Genomic DNA, 16,963 nt, shown 5'->3' with positions numbered 1-16,963 from the left:
TTCTGACTTTGAACATCGAATTCGCCGGTTCGATCCCTGCTGAAGTCAAGAAAAAAGAAGTCTGATGAGGAGATGTGGCGATCTCCGAAATAGTGCTACTCCTACTGAGAGTAAATGTTGTATTATTATCGGGAATTTGGTTACTGGCAAGTTACGAGTTTTTTGCTGGAAAATACGAAAACATAGCCATAGTATAGTTTAAAACTATCCCAGTAATTTTGTTTAAGCATCTTATAGCAGATAATCCTATATTTATTCAAACGCAGACATATGTAGATGATAGTGTTGCAAATGTGCTAGCTTCAGTCTCTACTAATTTCGGTTGCGTACTGTGGAAACATATCCCTACTAGGTTGCAATCTTCAGCTGGAAGATTCTAAACTGCCATGTAACTCCCTTGTTTTTGGTACTAAGACTTTCCAATTTTTATTGAAGGTGTATTTTAATATATCCTACCAAAATCTGTGAAGGGAATTGAGGTAACGATATTTACATTTCCTTACGAAAATGTTTATAGTCCAGGCTCTATTTGCATTACTTGTTCACTCTTACACTCAAAATTACTCACCTGTAGCATTGTTAATGGCAACTGTTGTGTTGTTACTGTTACAGGGGATGGTAGCTGTGGGATTTGTCACCACCGCCTGGGTTGGCGGACCAATTGCTGCTACTGTTACTGCTGTTGGTACTTGCGTCTTATTTTCGGGCGATGAACTACGTTGGAAAAATAGCGATCGCAACTTATCCACAGCACCAGGATTTGCCATCCACGACACTTTCCGTTGGCGCTGTTGTGACTCTTCCGTTGCCACCGCTGACGTTGGTGGCGTAGACAATTCGGTCGTCGAACTTTTGGTGAGCGTAATATCATTATCATTATCGTTAAAAACAGCAAGCGGGCAACGGGTGCCAGTTGCATTTAATAGTTCATCGCGCAAACTTAGTTCACCGCCAGCGGCACCGGCACCACTACCACCAATGCCATCGGTGGAGTCAGACGAGCTGGTGGAAAAAATTGCCGACAACGGCGAGGATGTCGATGTGGACGAAGAAGAGTTTGAATGTAGCGATGCTGGCGATGTCGAAGATGAAGAGGACGATGACGAGCAGATTGGCGATAGCGAATTATTGTTGGAATTGTGGGAGGTGGTAGTAGTGCTGTTGCTGCCCGCATTTTGACAGCCAGTACTAGTCGGCGCATTAATGCTTTGCGACGAAATATCTTGTATTTGTTTTGATTGCAGTGGTATTTGTGTTTGTAGTTGTGATTGTTCTTCTTCTTGTTGTGTTTGTTGCGTCTGCATTTGGGCTGTGGCATTTGTACTATCAACTTTTTTTAGATTAACATTCTGACTAAAATCAAGAATATTTGTGCTACTGTTGTTGCTACTGGATTCCGCAATAGCGGGTGTAGGCGGTGTGACGATTAATGTAGTAGCTTGCACAACGCTAATTTGAGAGACAACGTCGCCGCCGCTATTGGAAGCAGTTGTTATGGTTGCTGCTGTTAAATCGTGTGTACGTGCACCATTTTCCTCAACTCCTTTTTTGTCAACTGTCGCTACTGGTTTTACTGCTGCAGCGCTAAAAATTATTAGCTTGGCACTTTCGGGCGCATGCTTCGCGATTGGTGTAGGTGGCAGATGAATCGGTGGTGTAATTGGGGGCAACGAGCGGCTTGCTAATGGCACCCGTGGATCTTCGTAGATCTTTGATACCATAAAACGTGACCGAGGCGACGCCGAGAAACGTTTAATTGATTGCGTGGATGACGTGACTGTGGCCATTGAAGGTAGTGAGCTAGAAGTGGGTAGGAAACATGTCGCAGGAATTGAACTTGCCGAATTCTTGTAGGACATGTCAGCAGGCATGGATATGCTGCTGCTATTACTATTGGTGGCTAGCGAAGATGTAGACGACGCGGCTGAAGGTGGGGTTTGAGCTAGTGGTGAGGTCAGCGGACTGACTTCAGTAACGCGAAATACTTGAAAACGACTGCGATTGGGCGAAGATGAGGGTGAAATTGTGGGTGGACTGGGCACTGGCGACCGCAGACGGGCACCTGTTTTGCGCTTCGCATCCAATTTGGTATTGACCGCCGATGTTGGTGTAGCGCTAGATGCCATCACAGTAGTAGTAGTCTCAACCAGTGGGCGCGTATGACAGGTCAATGAAATTTTACGTGAACCCAAGTAGTAACCACTGCGTCGCTTATTAGCCACGCCGCATACGCTATTGAGTGATTTGTCCGACTGCAATTGTGTTTGGGTCTTTTCATTGCGTGAACACATTGAACGTACGTTTTCTAGAACGCGCGTATAGTCCATGTGCGCTTCGCTGCCCACCTGGTACAAAGAGTAAGAAACCAGAGAAAGATATATGTAAAAAGCAGTAACAGGATTGCGGTAAAGAATTAATGAATTAAAATAGAGATGCATATAAGAAAGCAAGTAAGCAGCAGCGAATCAGATTATTTTTTTATTGAGGGGACATAACGCGAAGCGCACTTTATAAGCAGTAACTAAGCCATTCGCCCATACATTTAGTCATTTTTGTATAGCATTATCGCGATTACTTACGCATTCTTGTTTCTTCATCGACTGTGGTTGATATGCATCCGTGACATGGGGTACTATTTGCAATTTTTCAAACTTGAACACAAAACATGCAAAGTACAAAAATGTTTGATTTTCGTTTCGTTATCATAATTTAAAAAAGAAAAACAAAATCGTTTTAAATCGAAAATGGAAACATGGAATATGTAACTACATACAAAAGAACAAACAAAGTAGGAGCAAACTGGCAAGAACTGAAAAACGATCAACGAACGAGCTTGTCTGTACGTGTCGTTTCACACACTCCGGTTTCCAGTTAATCGACAGCAGGTTTGCCGGCCCAAAGTGTATCCGGCAGGTTCTGTAATTCACTTCCGAGTGAATTTTAGTCACTTTGCTGTGAATTCAAATTTGCAGGGGTTGAAATTCACTCGCGAGTGAATTCCAGAACCTGCCCGTTTGTGTAAGTTATAAAACTTTCACTCAAGTCGGGTACATAAATGTGTGCCGAAAAAACGGCAACTGGAAGAGTGGAACGCATAGATGAAGATGCTACGATGATCATAGATACACCTCGGTTAGTTATTTCATTTTGTACTTAATGCCGCTTATTATGATCGCTCTTTGAGTTCAAGTCAACAAAACCCGTTAATACCAATATTTATAAAGTTCAAAAACCACTCCAAAACTCAAAAAATAAAATAGTTCAACTCAAATACATCTAAATCCCCACTTACCGACAATCTCTTTGGCTCATCATCAATATCGATTTGTGTTATTGTTGTGTTCGATTTGAGCACCTCGGCAATTTTTGTTAAACTCTCCACCTCCAATTTATTGTCGCGTATATCTAGCCGTTGCAGCGTGCTGTTCCCGCCGAATGTTAATATTGACGCCAAAGTTTCAATACCATTCGAACTCAAATGTGCACTCTGCAGTCCTAGCGTTGTCAATGTGGTATTTCGTATGAGACTATCTTTAATACGCGTCACGAAGTCATTCGACAGACAATTTTTGCCAATATTTAGCAATTCCAGCGAGTTGGTCTCGGCCAATAGGTGGGCTATATAGTATCCAGCTTCTTTACTTAAGTTATTATTCCAGAGCGCGAGTGCCTTCAGGCCACCCGGTGCCTTCACCGCCGGCTCTATACGCGGGTCCGATTGACGTTGCTGCCGCGTGAGTGTGTCATTTTTCGTCAATTTTTCATTGAGCTGTGAAGAGGTGGAAAAATTTAGATCGCTACTTGTGCTACCGTCCAATGAGTTATCGCTACATAGACTGTCCGAGCTCTGAGAGCGATGGCGAGTAGCGGGTGTAATGAAGGTAGTCGAAGACTCTGTGCGACGCATGCCATGACTAGCTCCGCCAGGTGATGTCGATGGCGGTGGTGGTGTCGGGATCGGGCTATGAGTTAGTGCCTCTTTATCCTTGGCCACCATATTATCAGAAGCAATAGTGACTTTCGGCAGTGCAGGTAGTTCATTTAAAGGATTTTCATGATTTTCCTCATCGGACAGGATATTACCAGCTTTTGCTTTTGTTTCTGTAGCTGAAGACTTTTCACCTTCCGCCATCTTCACGACACTGGCATATGTGTGGGATGTGAAAGCCGTATTAGGTGTGATTGTTCGACAACTAGCATCTGCATTATCGTCTAGTCTGAATGGGACACCACCTAATTGTTGTGTGTGCAGCGATGATGGTGGCGTTGGCGTAGAAGTCGGCGTTACACCTGCATCTGCCAAATATTCAGTAGACTCAGTAGCAATAGTGCCAGTTTCAATGGCCACACCCTTCCCAATGTCATCCATTGGTACACCGTCAAAAGATGATGACAGCCGACTGTATTCCTCCGGCAGATGTCGGCTAATATCGCCCTCGGAGGCACTTTCAAATGCAGAATCGGTGCTGTGTGTGTCATCGTAGTCATCGGTCAGCTTTGTATTCTTATTTACATCCAGAGCCTTCGATGGCAATTGTTGCTGAAATTGTGCTGTTGTCTGATCAGCAGAGATACGATCGCCACTAATAACGCCAGCAGCAGCAGCTGGCGCTTCTGCAATGGTGCAATCTCCTTCACCAGCGGTCACTTCAAAAACACCGCCGATATTTGGCGCATTTGGTTGCTGAAGTGAGAGCAGATTCTGGTTCTCATTATCCTGATCTTGTGTGAGCGGCCTCCCTGAATCTTTGTAATGCCTGCAGTCGTCTTCATTACCGCTAGTGTCAATAAACGCGCTATTTGCAGTGTTATTATTGCTATTGTTATCATCATCACTTAGTTTTGACGTTGTCGATGTATTCTCACTTTGATCATTGCTATTAGAAGCGACCACTTCAGCACTACTACCATTGCTGCTATTGTCAGAAGTTGTATTGGGAGGGTCTGTGTCCGAAGATGCAATATCTGTAAAACAGTTGCGAATCATTTTGAAGAATTGTATACTTCGTAACGTAAAATATAATTTGAATTATATACAAAGATAATTAATAATAATATAATATAAAACCAAAAAAGGGTTGGTTTTTGCGTGTTTTCGCAAAACTATCACGAATTTCCAGTGCATTAGCTACAATACAAAAACAAAATATGTTCGATTCTAAGTTGACTAATCATTGATGATTTTTTACGTAAGTTAAGCTAAGTCTACACTAACTAGACCAGGCTTTCCCAAAGTGGGTGCCGCGACGTATACGTGGGGTGCCGCTGGTGGCTAGAGTATACTAGTGTTGCGGGTAAATTCTTTAAACTTTCCATACACAACGCAAGCGGTTTGATCAAACTTCAACATGGCGCACAGTGTAAGATTTGACCCATCTAGCTGCTTTTAATTCTGTAATTCGAAAACTATTGAAGATAGATTAATGAAATTTTGCATAAGGTACGTTATAAGATAGGCGAAGCTTTTTACGCCACCCTATTATATAACTGCAATTTTTAAAAATGCAAAAACTGAAATATTTAACTAACTACAAAGGCTAAAATGCCCAAAATTTATATTTAGAATTTCCCTATAACAAGGAATTATAAACTGGCAGAAATGGACTTACAAATAAATATATTTTTTTTAATTATGGGCGTGGAAAATATCGATAAAAAAGTCAAGTTGGGTCAACAAAATTCCGTTATAAGTTCAATATTTTTATCTCTATTTACAAAAATGGGATACCATTGGAAATGTAATGAATCAGGCTTTCTCTCTTCAAAGCAAAATTATAAGAATTTGTCTCGGTCGAGATAAAATGCAAATGAATTACTCGAAGAAAATGAAATTCCCAGTAAGCCAGAAAAAAGAAAATTTCATCAAAACCTGCACTTTCCAGCAGCTAAAATTGTGTTGTTTAAAGTCTAAGAGGAGTGGCAAATAAACTGAGATACAAACATTATCGAATAGTGGCGGATAACGAGTTTTCGGGTCTAATAAAAATAATAATTTGCTAAAAATAAGTCTAAGTCAACATCGTTTTACTTTAACATGAAATACTCAGTCCTAGTTTACTAAATTCCCAAAAACGTATATTCATTAAAAAGAGCATACCTAAAAAAAATAAGACCAAAATGATATTTTAGCAATTGTTGCATAAATCACATAACACCGACAAATTAAACATTGAGATTCAGTTTAAACATTATTGCGCTCAGCAATTTTCCAAATCAAACCCCGTCCCGCCATACACTTTGATTTAAATTTTTCAGTTGTTATTGTTTCGTCTTTATCAGGCATTTCTAAAAACATTCTTGACGTTGTTTTGAAATTTGGCGACATAAAATAATGTAATTAATCTGTTCTAGAATATGGAATGGATACACTGTGTGGCGGCCAGAAAATCAAACAATTTTGATTTTTATTAAAATTACCTTCAGCGGCTCGTCAAACCCCATACACAACACAAAGGTATAATTGGCCACTTGTGTGGTGTATTTCGCTCTTTAGTGTAGTTCCCTAGTACGTTTTGTCAACGATTAATTGAATCAGAAAATTTTCAGAAAATAGCCGAAAACGTACCCTTTTCACAACAATTTTCGATGCTTTTGTAGACCTAATCCGCCTTTCATCCAGTTTTCTTCCCGTTTTCGGATTAATGTTTGAATTTTTTGCTGGCTGGGCTGTTAACAAGCGCAGCAGCTTCGCGCTCTTGTACAGCGAGGCGACGAATAACTGTTACCCAGGTTTTTTTTGAGAAATAAAAGGGTCCTTTAAAGATTTTGCGAAAAAAGTATTTTATTGATAATTTTCCAGATTTTACTTTAGTTGCATTAATTAGTTTTTAAATTTTAATCCTTATTTACATTTGCCAGCAGTGTAAACTTTGAGAGAAAAGTTCATTTGGCACGCAAGTCTTTTTCAGGTGTATTTTTTCTTAGGCTTTGTATAAAAAAAGTACAAAAAAGAAAAAAAAACTGTATAAGGTTGGTCGAATGAATGACCGTCCTAGTCACCAGTTCCGAGTCTATTCGATTTTTGAGTATGAGGCCTTAGGTTGGACAGAAGGGGGAGTATAAGGGACTCAAAATGGAGAAAATTAGCCTATGGTTACAGAAGATATGGAATAAATTAACTGACGAAGACCTGCATGCCAAATGAACTTTCCTCTCAAAGTTTACACTGCTGGCAAATGTAAATAAGGATTAAAATTTATAAACTAATTAATGCAACTAAAGTAAAATCTGTGGAAAAATAACAATAAAATACTTTTTTCGCAAAATCTATAAAGGACTCTTTTATTTCTCAAAAATATCTGGGTAACAGTTATTCGTCGCCACGCTGTATATGTTACTTATTCTTTGGAACTTCACAATCTCATTGTTGTGAAAGAGCGAATCAACACGATTTTAGAGGCAGTCGGGACCGAACTTATAAATAGTTTGGAAACTTGTGAATTTTTTAGTTTGTAACTTGACGAAAGAGCCGACGTAGTGGGACTTAATGTTCTTCTCGTGCGTGTTAGTGAGGTAACCATTCACAATGCAAATCGAAGAAGAACTTTTGATGAGCGAAGTCCTTGAGACTTACACCACTAGCGACGAAATTTTTAAAGCTATCGACAAATTTGTACAGAAAAATAGTTTGAAATTCAGCAAGTGTGCGGACATTTGCAGTGGTTGGAAAATCGAAAGGAGGAGGATGTCTAGGATGAAGCAAGAGGCAGAAAACGCAACGAGAAGTCATTGTATGATCCGTCGGTATTCCCTGGTGACTAGTAAGATGCCGCCACTAGATTTAAAACCCGTATTGAATGACGATGCGATGATAACAGAGGCCTGCGAAATTAAAACACATCTCTGGTTATTTTCTAGCACGTCGAGATTTTTTTTATTGGTGACATGTATATTTTAGAATTTTTAGCAATTTACATGAAAACCCCATAAATAACGTATCTCTATATAACTTCGAAATTAATAACTGCTGGTTTCACCAGCAATTTAAATGGAAAATGATTTTTTAATTTCTATCAATTTCCAATAAAAATTTAAAAAATTCAAATCATTTTTCACTTGAATTGCTTTCGTGAAATTGGCTGGAAAAGTTATTTTGCTTAGCGTTAGCGCGCATTACCAGCGTTAACTTGGAAGGTTTAGAAAAAAACATTGTCGAATATTTTCCCAACAGTGATTCGGAGGATGTCTACAGCTGGATAACAAACCCGTTTTCATGTGACCTGAAAAGCAAACATACTGAGATGACAAATAAAGCTTTTGAAAGGTAGCATATTGAATAATAAATACTACGAAGGGAGCCAAGAGAGTTCTGGATGCAAGTATATGCACAAAACACTGCTTTTGGCAAGATTGCATTAAAAATACTAGTGACTTTTACTTTTACATTTCTATGTGAGACTTAATTTAAACAAATGCTTACATAAGCAAGTAATTTTTAAGCAAAAAACAAAATCGACTTCAATTCCCATATAAAAATTTTAGATTATCGTTAATCTCTTTATGATCCAATGATCGGATTTAAACCAAATTAGAATGGGACCACTTGTGAGGTAATCTTTCCTTTCCTTAAAAAAAAAAAAGAATTATAGTAATCGGTTAACGTGGTCTAAAGTTATGCGGTAGCATTCATAAAAAAAAAATAATGATAAAAAAATATTCCGACGAACTGATAACCTCTTCCTTTTTGGGTAGTCGGTTAAAAACAAATACACCAGCAAGCTTTCAGCGTCAAATGATTTCGGGGTAAAATTGTCAAAGCTCCCAATAAACTTAAAGGAAATAATAAAATCATCAAAACAGTTTCAATCCTCACATTAAAGCTAAAGGAGCATAAAGTTTGCATTGCGTTTTCTTGTTTTCGTAGACATTTGAAGATTAGGAGTGCCGTGAAATTTTTCTAGCACAAGGGTGCCGCGGTGAAAAAAGTTGGGGAACCCCTGAACTAGACTATAACTGAGCCTTAAATCTGGAGTTTTGTGAATCTACGTATGCCTATCATTACTAAAAAAGAATCCGTTGATCTTGATTGTAGTTGGGTTAACAAATGAAAAGTGAATAAAGTTGGTAGCCACCAGCTTTGTGCACTGGCGTCGTGGTTCAAGTCCCATTGATCTCGATGAAGAAATCTGATGAAACATGTGATAATCTCCGAAATAGCAACTATAACTTCTACCATGTGTAAATTATTGTTATTTTCGATAACATTTTTCATTAAAAATGATCTCAAGCCCAATATTTTATTGAACAATTTTTTTTTTTTACTTGAAACTATATTCGCGAATATTCGACCAAAATTGGAATTTCTCATATAATTGTGTTTAAAAACTTACCAATCAACGTTATTTCCTCCACGTTTTTCACTTTGCCGACTTTAATATCTGTCGGCCCTTCTACCAGGTGCGCCGCCATCACTACTCCTACCGCCTTCGTACTGGAATTAGACTTTTGTGTTTCGGCCGATGCGCTCGCCACCCCCACCGCACCGGAAGTTTCAAATATATCATCACTAGTTATGCTCGCATCCTCAGAACCGCATGCCGCTATAGTGTCTGTGGACAAATTGGACGCACCCTCCTCACTGCTGCTCTCGCTGTTCATCGATAACAATTTATCCAACATCGATTGACCACTGGGCGCATGCGCGCCATTCTTATGATTGCTTGACTTCACAGTGTCTTCTGTATCATCGTCACCGTCCATTTCATCCAAAGATCCCACAACGGCATTCAACGTCTCCGCGCCTCCAACAACTGATGATTTACTATTTACTGCAGCATTCGCTGACGAAACAGTTCCTACATCTGGATTCGCATGTTGTTGCAGTAGTGTATTATCATTATTTGTGACTTTATCAGTGGCCAGTGCAGTGCTAAAGACATCCGAGGATTTGTCCACCGCAGCGTGTTTTTGTCTTTTGTCTGAGGCATTTTCATCGCTTTCACTATTCTCGACATTCTCTTCAGCGCTGCCTTTCCCGCTGTTGCTGAACGAATCACTGGTGTCGAAGTCAGTTGTCTGTGAAGCTTCAACCGATGACAAACTATCATCATCATCGATTGCAGATGATCGTTGAAGCATCGATCGCCGTTCCAGTTCATTGGATTGCAGTATTAGTGCTTCGACAATGTATAAGAGTCCCCTATCCCTAATATTGTTGTTACTTATATCAATTAGTTCGAGGTAATGATTAACCTTCAACAAATCACCAAGGGCTTCTGCATCTTTGCAATCCAAATCGTTATGCGCTAACCAGAGCTCCCTTAGCGTCGTATTGTGCCGCAATTTGAAGCCTAATAAAAAAGAGATATTATTAAATTAATTTCAAACAAAAACGCTATTAGCTTTATTTTTATCTATCCTTACACAATCCATCTAGTGCACCTTTCAATCCACAATGTTCCAATTTTAGTGTATGCAAATTAGATGCACTTATCGCCTGACCCAAACCATCAGCACTTTGCTTAGAAATTGGATTGCCTTGGGCGATTAGTACCCGCAGCTCTTCGCTATGCTTAACCATAGCCATACAGCCGGCCCAACCTCGCATGGTCATACCCTTCGAATTCGAAGAGATGTCCAATTCATGGGCTGCCTCATAATACTCAATCATTTCAAAGAGGGCGCTTGTCGCCCACTCGTCCAGGTCACAAGATGAGAGATCTATAAATTTGTACTGTACCTGAAAGTATATTGATTACAGGAAAAATTTGCTAAAGTATTTCCCGCAATCCTTCATTCAAATACAATAACGATTACCCGTTTGAAAATTTCTTCCAATGCTTCGCAATCACTGGCTGCCAATTTAATTGATTTCAACGATAACACCGGCTGACGTTGTTGTTTATTTAATTCAACACCCTTTAAGTGATCCAATACAGTCTGTAGGGGTTTTGTTTTATGTTTGCGGCATGACATCACATAGAGTTCGGCAATTTCAGAGATGCTTTTAACCAAACATGCTGAAATTGAGTGACAGATAAATGGCACATGAATATTATAGGTTTAGAAAAATGTTGCATATACTGGACCTACATTTTGGATACATGAACAAAGTCATCTTCTATTACTCTCTTTTATGATTGTTTCTTTTTATAGTTTGTTTAAACTTTGCTTATAAAATGGCTAAAAAAGCTTTTCTCTGATAGAACTCAAGACATTTTCCCCTAAGAAAGTTACTAAGGATGAAAGATCCCCAATTAAACGGAACCGTCTAACCAACAGGGAAAGCAGCCAAAAACATTGGAAATAAGTTGAACATGTCCTCACAAGCAGAGGATAAGGAAAAATGTGTTTTTTCATATTTGGTGGAGTAAAAAGTCAATGCGTATGTTTGCAACAGATGGTGTTAGTACAAATTTGACAGCACTGGAGTCATTCACACACATGTGTGGCTTATGTCCCTGAATTGAATTTTATTGTCATTCGGCGATTTGGTTCAGTTTTGTAGGTTGTAGGTTTTACAAGTTTAGGATGCAAAAAATTCACGATGATCTAAAAGAACGACAGCTGGTTCATGGAAATCCACGGTGAAAATCTCGATATCAAAAGTTGGCATTTCGGTTAGATGCACCCGCTGCAGCGGATGGAGTCACCTAAGAACCTGCTCTGGCCTGGCCACATAGGGAGTGGGATAACAAGGTTTGTGGTCCCTTGTTGCTCAAGCCTTACTCGTGCAACCTGCGGGTGCAAATAAACACCCGAAGGACCCCACGGCTTCTCGGAACTAGCGGAACAAACGAACTCCCCGTTGCAGCCAACCAGCACCAGGCAACAACACACAAAGCTACAAGCGCAACAGAGCTAAGGTAGATCCTCACTTATCCCTCAACATAATCTTCTCGATCAATAAGCTTACCGACTTTGCGGACCACCACAGCTACGCCAACTTCGCCGAATTTACCGAGAGTGCACCTTCATCGCTCTTACCACACCTACAAAAAAGAATTCCGCAAGGTAGTGACTGTTGCAGCGGCAAACGAGCGTGGCCAGGTCCATCCTGCTGATCCCCACATTAGGGACCTTAATTTGGAGATTTAGCAGCTGGCAAACCAACACAAGCGGAAAAAGTGAGACGCGAATGATATGAGGAAGATTTGGTCAACCGTGAGGTACCGGACCAACCCAACGAGGCGCGACGACAGAGTGGAAATTTACTTCGGTGATCACGCCTCGTCGGACCCGAAGCGATGCGCGATGTATTTTAGCCGGCATTTCACATTGCCTCCTTCTGTGGGTAAGGTCAAACGTCGAGTGATCAGGAGTCTGCACAAACTCCATCTTACTTTCTCTAGTGGTTAAGTTCAGGGGATTATCGGTAAGAAAAAAGTCTTCAAAGCCATTGGTCTCGACGGAATATGCGTGCTGATTCTGAAAAAATAGGTCCAGCGCGAGTAGCATACTTAACCAAGGTCTACAATTTATTATTAGCCATCCACATAATTCTAGATATGTGGTAATCAGGGAGGGTTCCGACTACTAAAGCCGGGGAAACCAACTAACCAAGTGAAAACACTTGACGGCCTGCTGTCCCCGTACTTCATGTGTTGCAGGCGAAGAATCAACATGCGTCCGTAAAGTGCACAGCATCACCACCGCACTCAACGCCCAAACACCCAGATAAATCGGGGCCTTAACTCGCAACCGCATGTGTGAGAGAACAGTTGTAGTAGCGTTAGACCTGTCAACGTCGTTTGATACCGTTTTTCCTCAAGATCAAATAAATACTTATAAACATACTATGTATAAATACACTACTTTTAAGTAATTCAGTATTTCAAGTATTTACGTATAGGGTAAGGCTTCCTCAATTTCACTGAGGTGATAACGAAGGAAACAATGACCCGCATAGTTGAGTAATTTCTTTGAAGGGCAAATAAATCGTTTGCCTTTTCTCTGCCCTACACATTCCATCCAGTGCATGTTGAACATTTTGTCTACCCAGTTATTTATGATCTCCTTTATGTGTGCTTTGGTGAGCCCAAAAGGTGTTGTGGTTGATTGTTAATTCTCCATTCCATTTATGGAACAATTCTTTTTTGATTAATTTTAATGTTCAAACATTTCACACCAATGGAAAGGTCTGAGAAAAATTTTGTTCTCGTTTCCATTCTTCGCGAAAAATTCGGAGAAGACTTGTTCCAGTTTCGTTCTCTGAAAGAAAGTTCCTGAGACTTTAGTTCCCAAATTTTTCTTCGAGAGAAAGTTCCTTAGACTTTTGTTCCGGTTTTGCTCTTTACCAGAATGTTAAGGAGACATTTGTTCCCATTTTGTTCTCTTAGAAATGTTCCCGAAAGTATTGTTCGCATTTTGTTCTCTTTGAGAACGTTCCAAAGGATTTTGTTCTTATATAATTCCCGTTGCGAACATTCTCGACAGTTTTTTTTCTCTCCTTCTTTTTGTGAAAAAAACCCCGAAGGTTTTGTTCTCATTTCGGTTTGGGTTTCTTAGTTCTTGTTCTTGGGAACAAAGCTACGAGAACGATATTTAGTTTCGATCATTCAAGATAGGAAGGAGCATGCATGTATGTTTGTGCTACTAGAAGAAACCACTTGACACTTCTACCTACTCAATTAAAGCAACTATCCAGCTAGACCTTGTGTAGAGGACAACATTAATTTTACCATTAGCATCCCCTCGATATTGTTATAAAGACAGACTAATCAGCACCTCAATGGGTTTTAATAGACAATAAGAGAGTATGATTGCTCGAAAGTCCTTGGCAGGAGTAATGCCATCTCTTGTCAGTGACTTCAAAGGCTTAAAAGAGTTAATCGCGCCTCTACCGTGCGATTCATAACAGCCTTCTACGTTTTCGCAGAAATTCTCCCATGACTTATGGCACACGCAGCAATATTATTCTAACGGTTGGATTATACGCCACCCCGTAACAGGATAATACGTTGCAGAGATACAAGGTTGACGATCAACGCTCTGAACATGGTTAAATCAACCAACTCCGAATCATTCCGATAGCAAATAGTGGTCGAGAGCATGTCGTCAGAGCTCAGCCCTTAATTATTGTTGTGACTGGAATTTTTATTGAGTATTCTGAACAAAGCTGATCGAAATGTTAAGACCCAGATTCAGTTGTATGGTCTAATTCACAGGGTAGCACATATTTTCTCTGTGACTAAGTAATAAAACAAATTCTGGGGAAAATAAATTAAACTTAATTGACAAAACAAACTTCGCCAATTACTATTTTCTAATATAAGTCAAAAAAGTTTCCGTTAAAGTCGTTCGAGCCCCTATTTTCGTAACAATTTTCATATCTTTAAATAAAAATCTATTGCATTGTACAATAATAATATATTTAGCCATAAATAAGGGAACGTTGCTACCCGCACCAAAATCCACCCGCAAGTGTGGTGAGAAAAACATTAAATAAATAATAAATGCAAAATGTACAATAGTATAAACAACGGCGTATGTACATACATACATGCATATGTACATATGTATGTATGCAAGTATATCTATGTACATTGATGTTCATATTTTTAGATATCTGCCGGCGGTATACTTTGATGATTCACAAAGAATTACTTTGTGTATATAGCAAAATCATCATTCCCGGCAACGATTCCGCAAATAAATAAACTAAAAAAAGTGAATAGAAGAAGAGCACTCAACAAGCGACAGTAGACGTACTGGTGACATTGGTTTAAGCATGTAAGGAGGTATGTACGAATGTATACGTGCATATAAATGATACAGCTGTGCTAAGATGATGAGCGTTGACGGGCATCGTTGGACGTGATGGGAGGCGGATGGTTCGGAACGGGAAGTGGCATATTTGACGTTGTTTGCTGATCGCGAGAAATTCTAATTGATGCGGTATAAAGCAAAAGGACGGAACTAATTAATTTCTAGTATTAAGCGTACCTACGCAAACGGTATACATACATATATATGTGTGAACATTAGGGTGCCCATCGATTTTTTTTTTTTAATTTCAAGACCCTAACTCCTAATTTCCTTCCTTTTTACAAGAAATAATATTGCCAATTTTTATAGATTTCTTAAAAATCATTTAGAGGTCGCGACTTGTCATTTTAGATCAGAAAATACGGTTTTGTAGATTTATCAGTTTTTGAATGACTACTTTTCCTTCGATTTGAAAGATCGAACATGTTGTGAGACGAGGATTTATAGGCCTTTAAAATGATGTATAATAATCTATGGTCAGACTTGGATTGCTGGGACTTTTTATCGGGAACATTTTTTCTTGATTTTTTAAATTTTGACCATCACTAATTTCCACAAAATTTCAAAATATGTAGCACTATCTAAAATTAAATTTATTTGCAAATAAACTGATACCTCATTTATTGCAATCGCATACAAATTGTCGAAGTTAGGCAACTTTTCTTAAATACGGCCTTGAATTTATGTATGTATGTATGTACCGGACTTTCAGATTTCTTAACCAGTGTGGCTAAGGAATTCATCAATCTTTATTAAAAATTGATATATATAATCGCTCTTTAGCAAAAAATTGGAATGGAACCGCCCACTTATATCATAGATGTATATCTCAAAAACTACTTCACCGATCTGGACCAAATTCGGTATATACATTGCGCATGGGCTCCTTAACCTGACGATCTTATAAAATTTTTGAAATCGAAAAAATTTGAATCGGAAAAATTAAATGAAATAAATTTTCTTTTAAAATCAGTAAAATATTAAAATTAAAAGAAAGTGAAATTAACTCCAGTAAAACAAATTTAATTAAAAAAGAAGAGTAAAATAAAATGAAATTAAAAATATGTTTTTCTTTTTTTTAAACAATGCATTAAAAAATTGAACTAAAAGAAATAAAAAAATAATTTAAAAAAAAAGTAAAATTAAATTAACAAAAGAAAAACAAATTAAATTAACAAAGAAGAAATGAAAAAAAAAAACAGATTTTAAAAATTAAAAAAAAAATATTTAAACACTAAAATTTAAAAATTAAGCTAAAAAAGAGAAATAATAAATAAAAGATGGAAAACATTTTTTCCTAAGAACTAAAAGAAATTTATCTTTTCTGTTAAAAGAACAAAGATATTGAAAAATTTAAGTAAACAAAAGAAAAAAAATTCGCTGCCCGTGGAATCGATCTTAGTCGGATATCTCAAATGGCACGCCTGTGCTTTGCGCACTCGGCTTTTGAGCGACGCGAGCTAAATTATATACATACATACATATATCATGGAAGTGCTTTCGCTTATAATAGCTTTTCACAACGAGTGTTGAATGAGAAACCTTTTTTCTAAAGGCTGGTTTTCATTAGGTCAAAATCACTGACATCAAAAACTGCCTTCATCTGACAGCTGTTCGTTTGGTGTCTGGTGGTGGTTTGGTGTTTGGCGTTTTCATTACATTTTAAAAACTGACCAAATGTCGATACCGCAGTGCATGCCAAAGACTGTCGTCAAATTTCGGTGTCAGATGATTGACATCCCGTTTTCATTACTGATGTCAAATGTGAAGTTAAATTTTTACAAAAAGTGTACAATACCTACCTTTTAGCTATAGACAAACCAAAAATGTAACTCTTCATGCTGATTTCAACCTTACCAAAATTATTTAGCGTAAGTGAAAAATTAAGAAGATATAGGAGGTTAAGTTAATTTTTTCGATATTTTGAAATATCAACTATGAAATATCAAATATGAACTACATAACCGATTAAACAACTAATGATGTCAAAATAAAGATGATTAGTTTATAATGTACATCAATAATTTTTTTATTTTTTTTTATTTTTAAGTCAAAAGTACCTACTAAAAAACAAAAAAAAAAACTTTTTCATAAAACTGTCTTTTTTGAAGAAAATTGAATAATTAATACTACGTTTACCTAAAATTTGTTTTAAAAATGGTTATAGTAAATACATACGTCGTAAAAAGGTATTAAAATTATCTTTGATTTGGCTCAATACTTTTCTAAGCGGTCAAGAAATTTCCGAGATATTAAA

At 38.2% G+C, this 16,963-nt stretch overlaps 1 protein-coding gene across 4 annotated transcripts in view; it reads right to left on the bottom strand.

Annotated features, from left to right (window-relative positions):
- The window catches only part of LOC118735430 (serine-rich adhesin for platelets), a 130,340-nt gene that overhangs the window by 88,886 nt on the left and 24,491 nt on the right, over positions 1 to 16,963 (bottom strand). For 3 of the 4 annotated variants that reach the window (XM_036465168.1, XM_036465171.1, XM_036465169.1), the window contains 6 exons: positions 10,756 to 10,958; positions 10,363 to 10,678; positions 9,330 to 10,289; positions 3,293 to 4,965; positions 2,580 to 2,651; positions 569 to 2,345 (listed from right to left, as the gene is read on the bottom strand). In XM_036465168.1, the coding sequence (XP_036321061.1) occupies positions 569 to 2,345; positions 2,580 to 2,651; positions 3,293 to 4,965; positions 9,330 to 10,289; positions 10,363 to 10,678; positions 10,756 to 10,958 (5,001 nt within the window). The remainder of the gene's footprint in view (positions 1 to 568; positions 2,346 to 2,579; positions 2,652 to 3,292; positions 4,966 to 9,329; positions 10,290 to 10,362; positions 10,679 to 10,755; positions 10,959 to 16,963) is intronic. The other variant, XM_036465170.1, reaches the window with a different exon arrangement.

Source organism: Rhagoletis pomonella, unplaced genomic scaffold (genome assembly GCF_013731165.1).
Source record: "Rhagoletis pomonella isolate Grant_MI unplaced genomic scaffold, Rhpom_1.0 Rhpom_scaffold_00003, whole genome shotgun sequence".
Classification (NCBI taxonomy): Eukaryota; Metazoa; Arthropoda; class Insecta; order Diptera; family Tephritidae; genus Rhagoletis; species Rhagoletis pomonella.
This window is presented reverse-complemented; position numbering and strand designations above follow the sequence as displayed.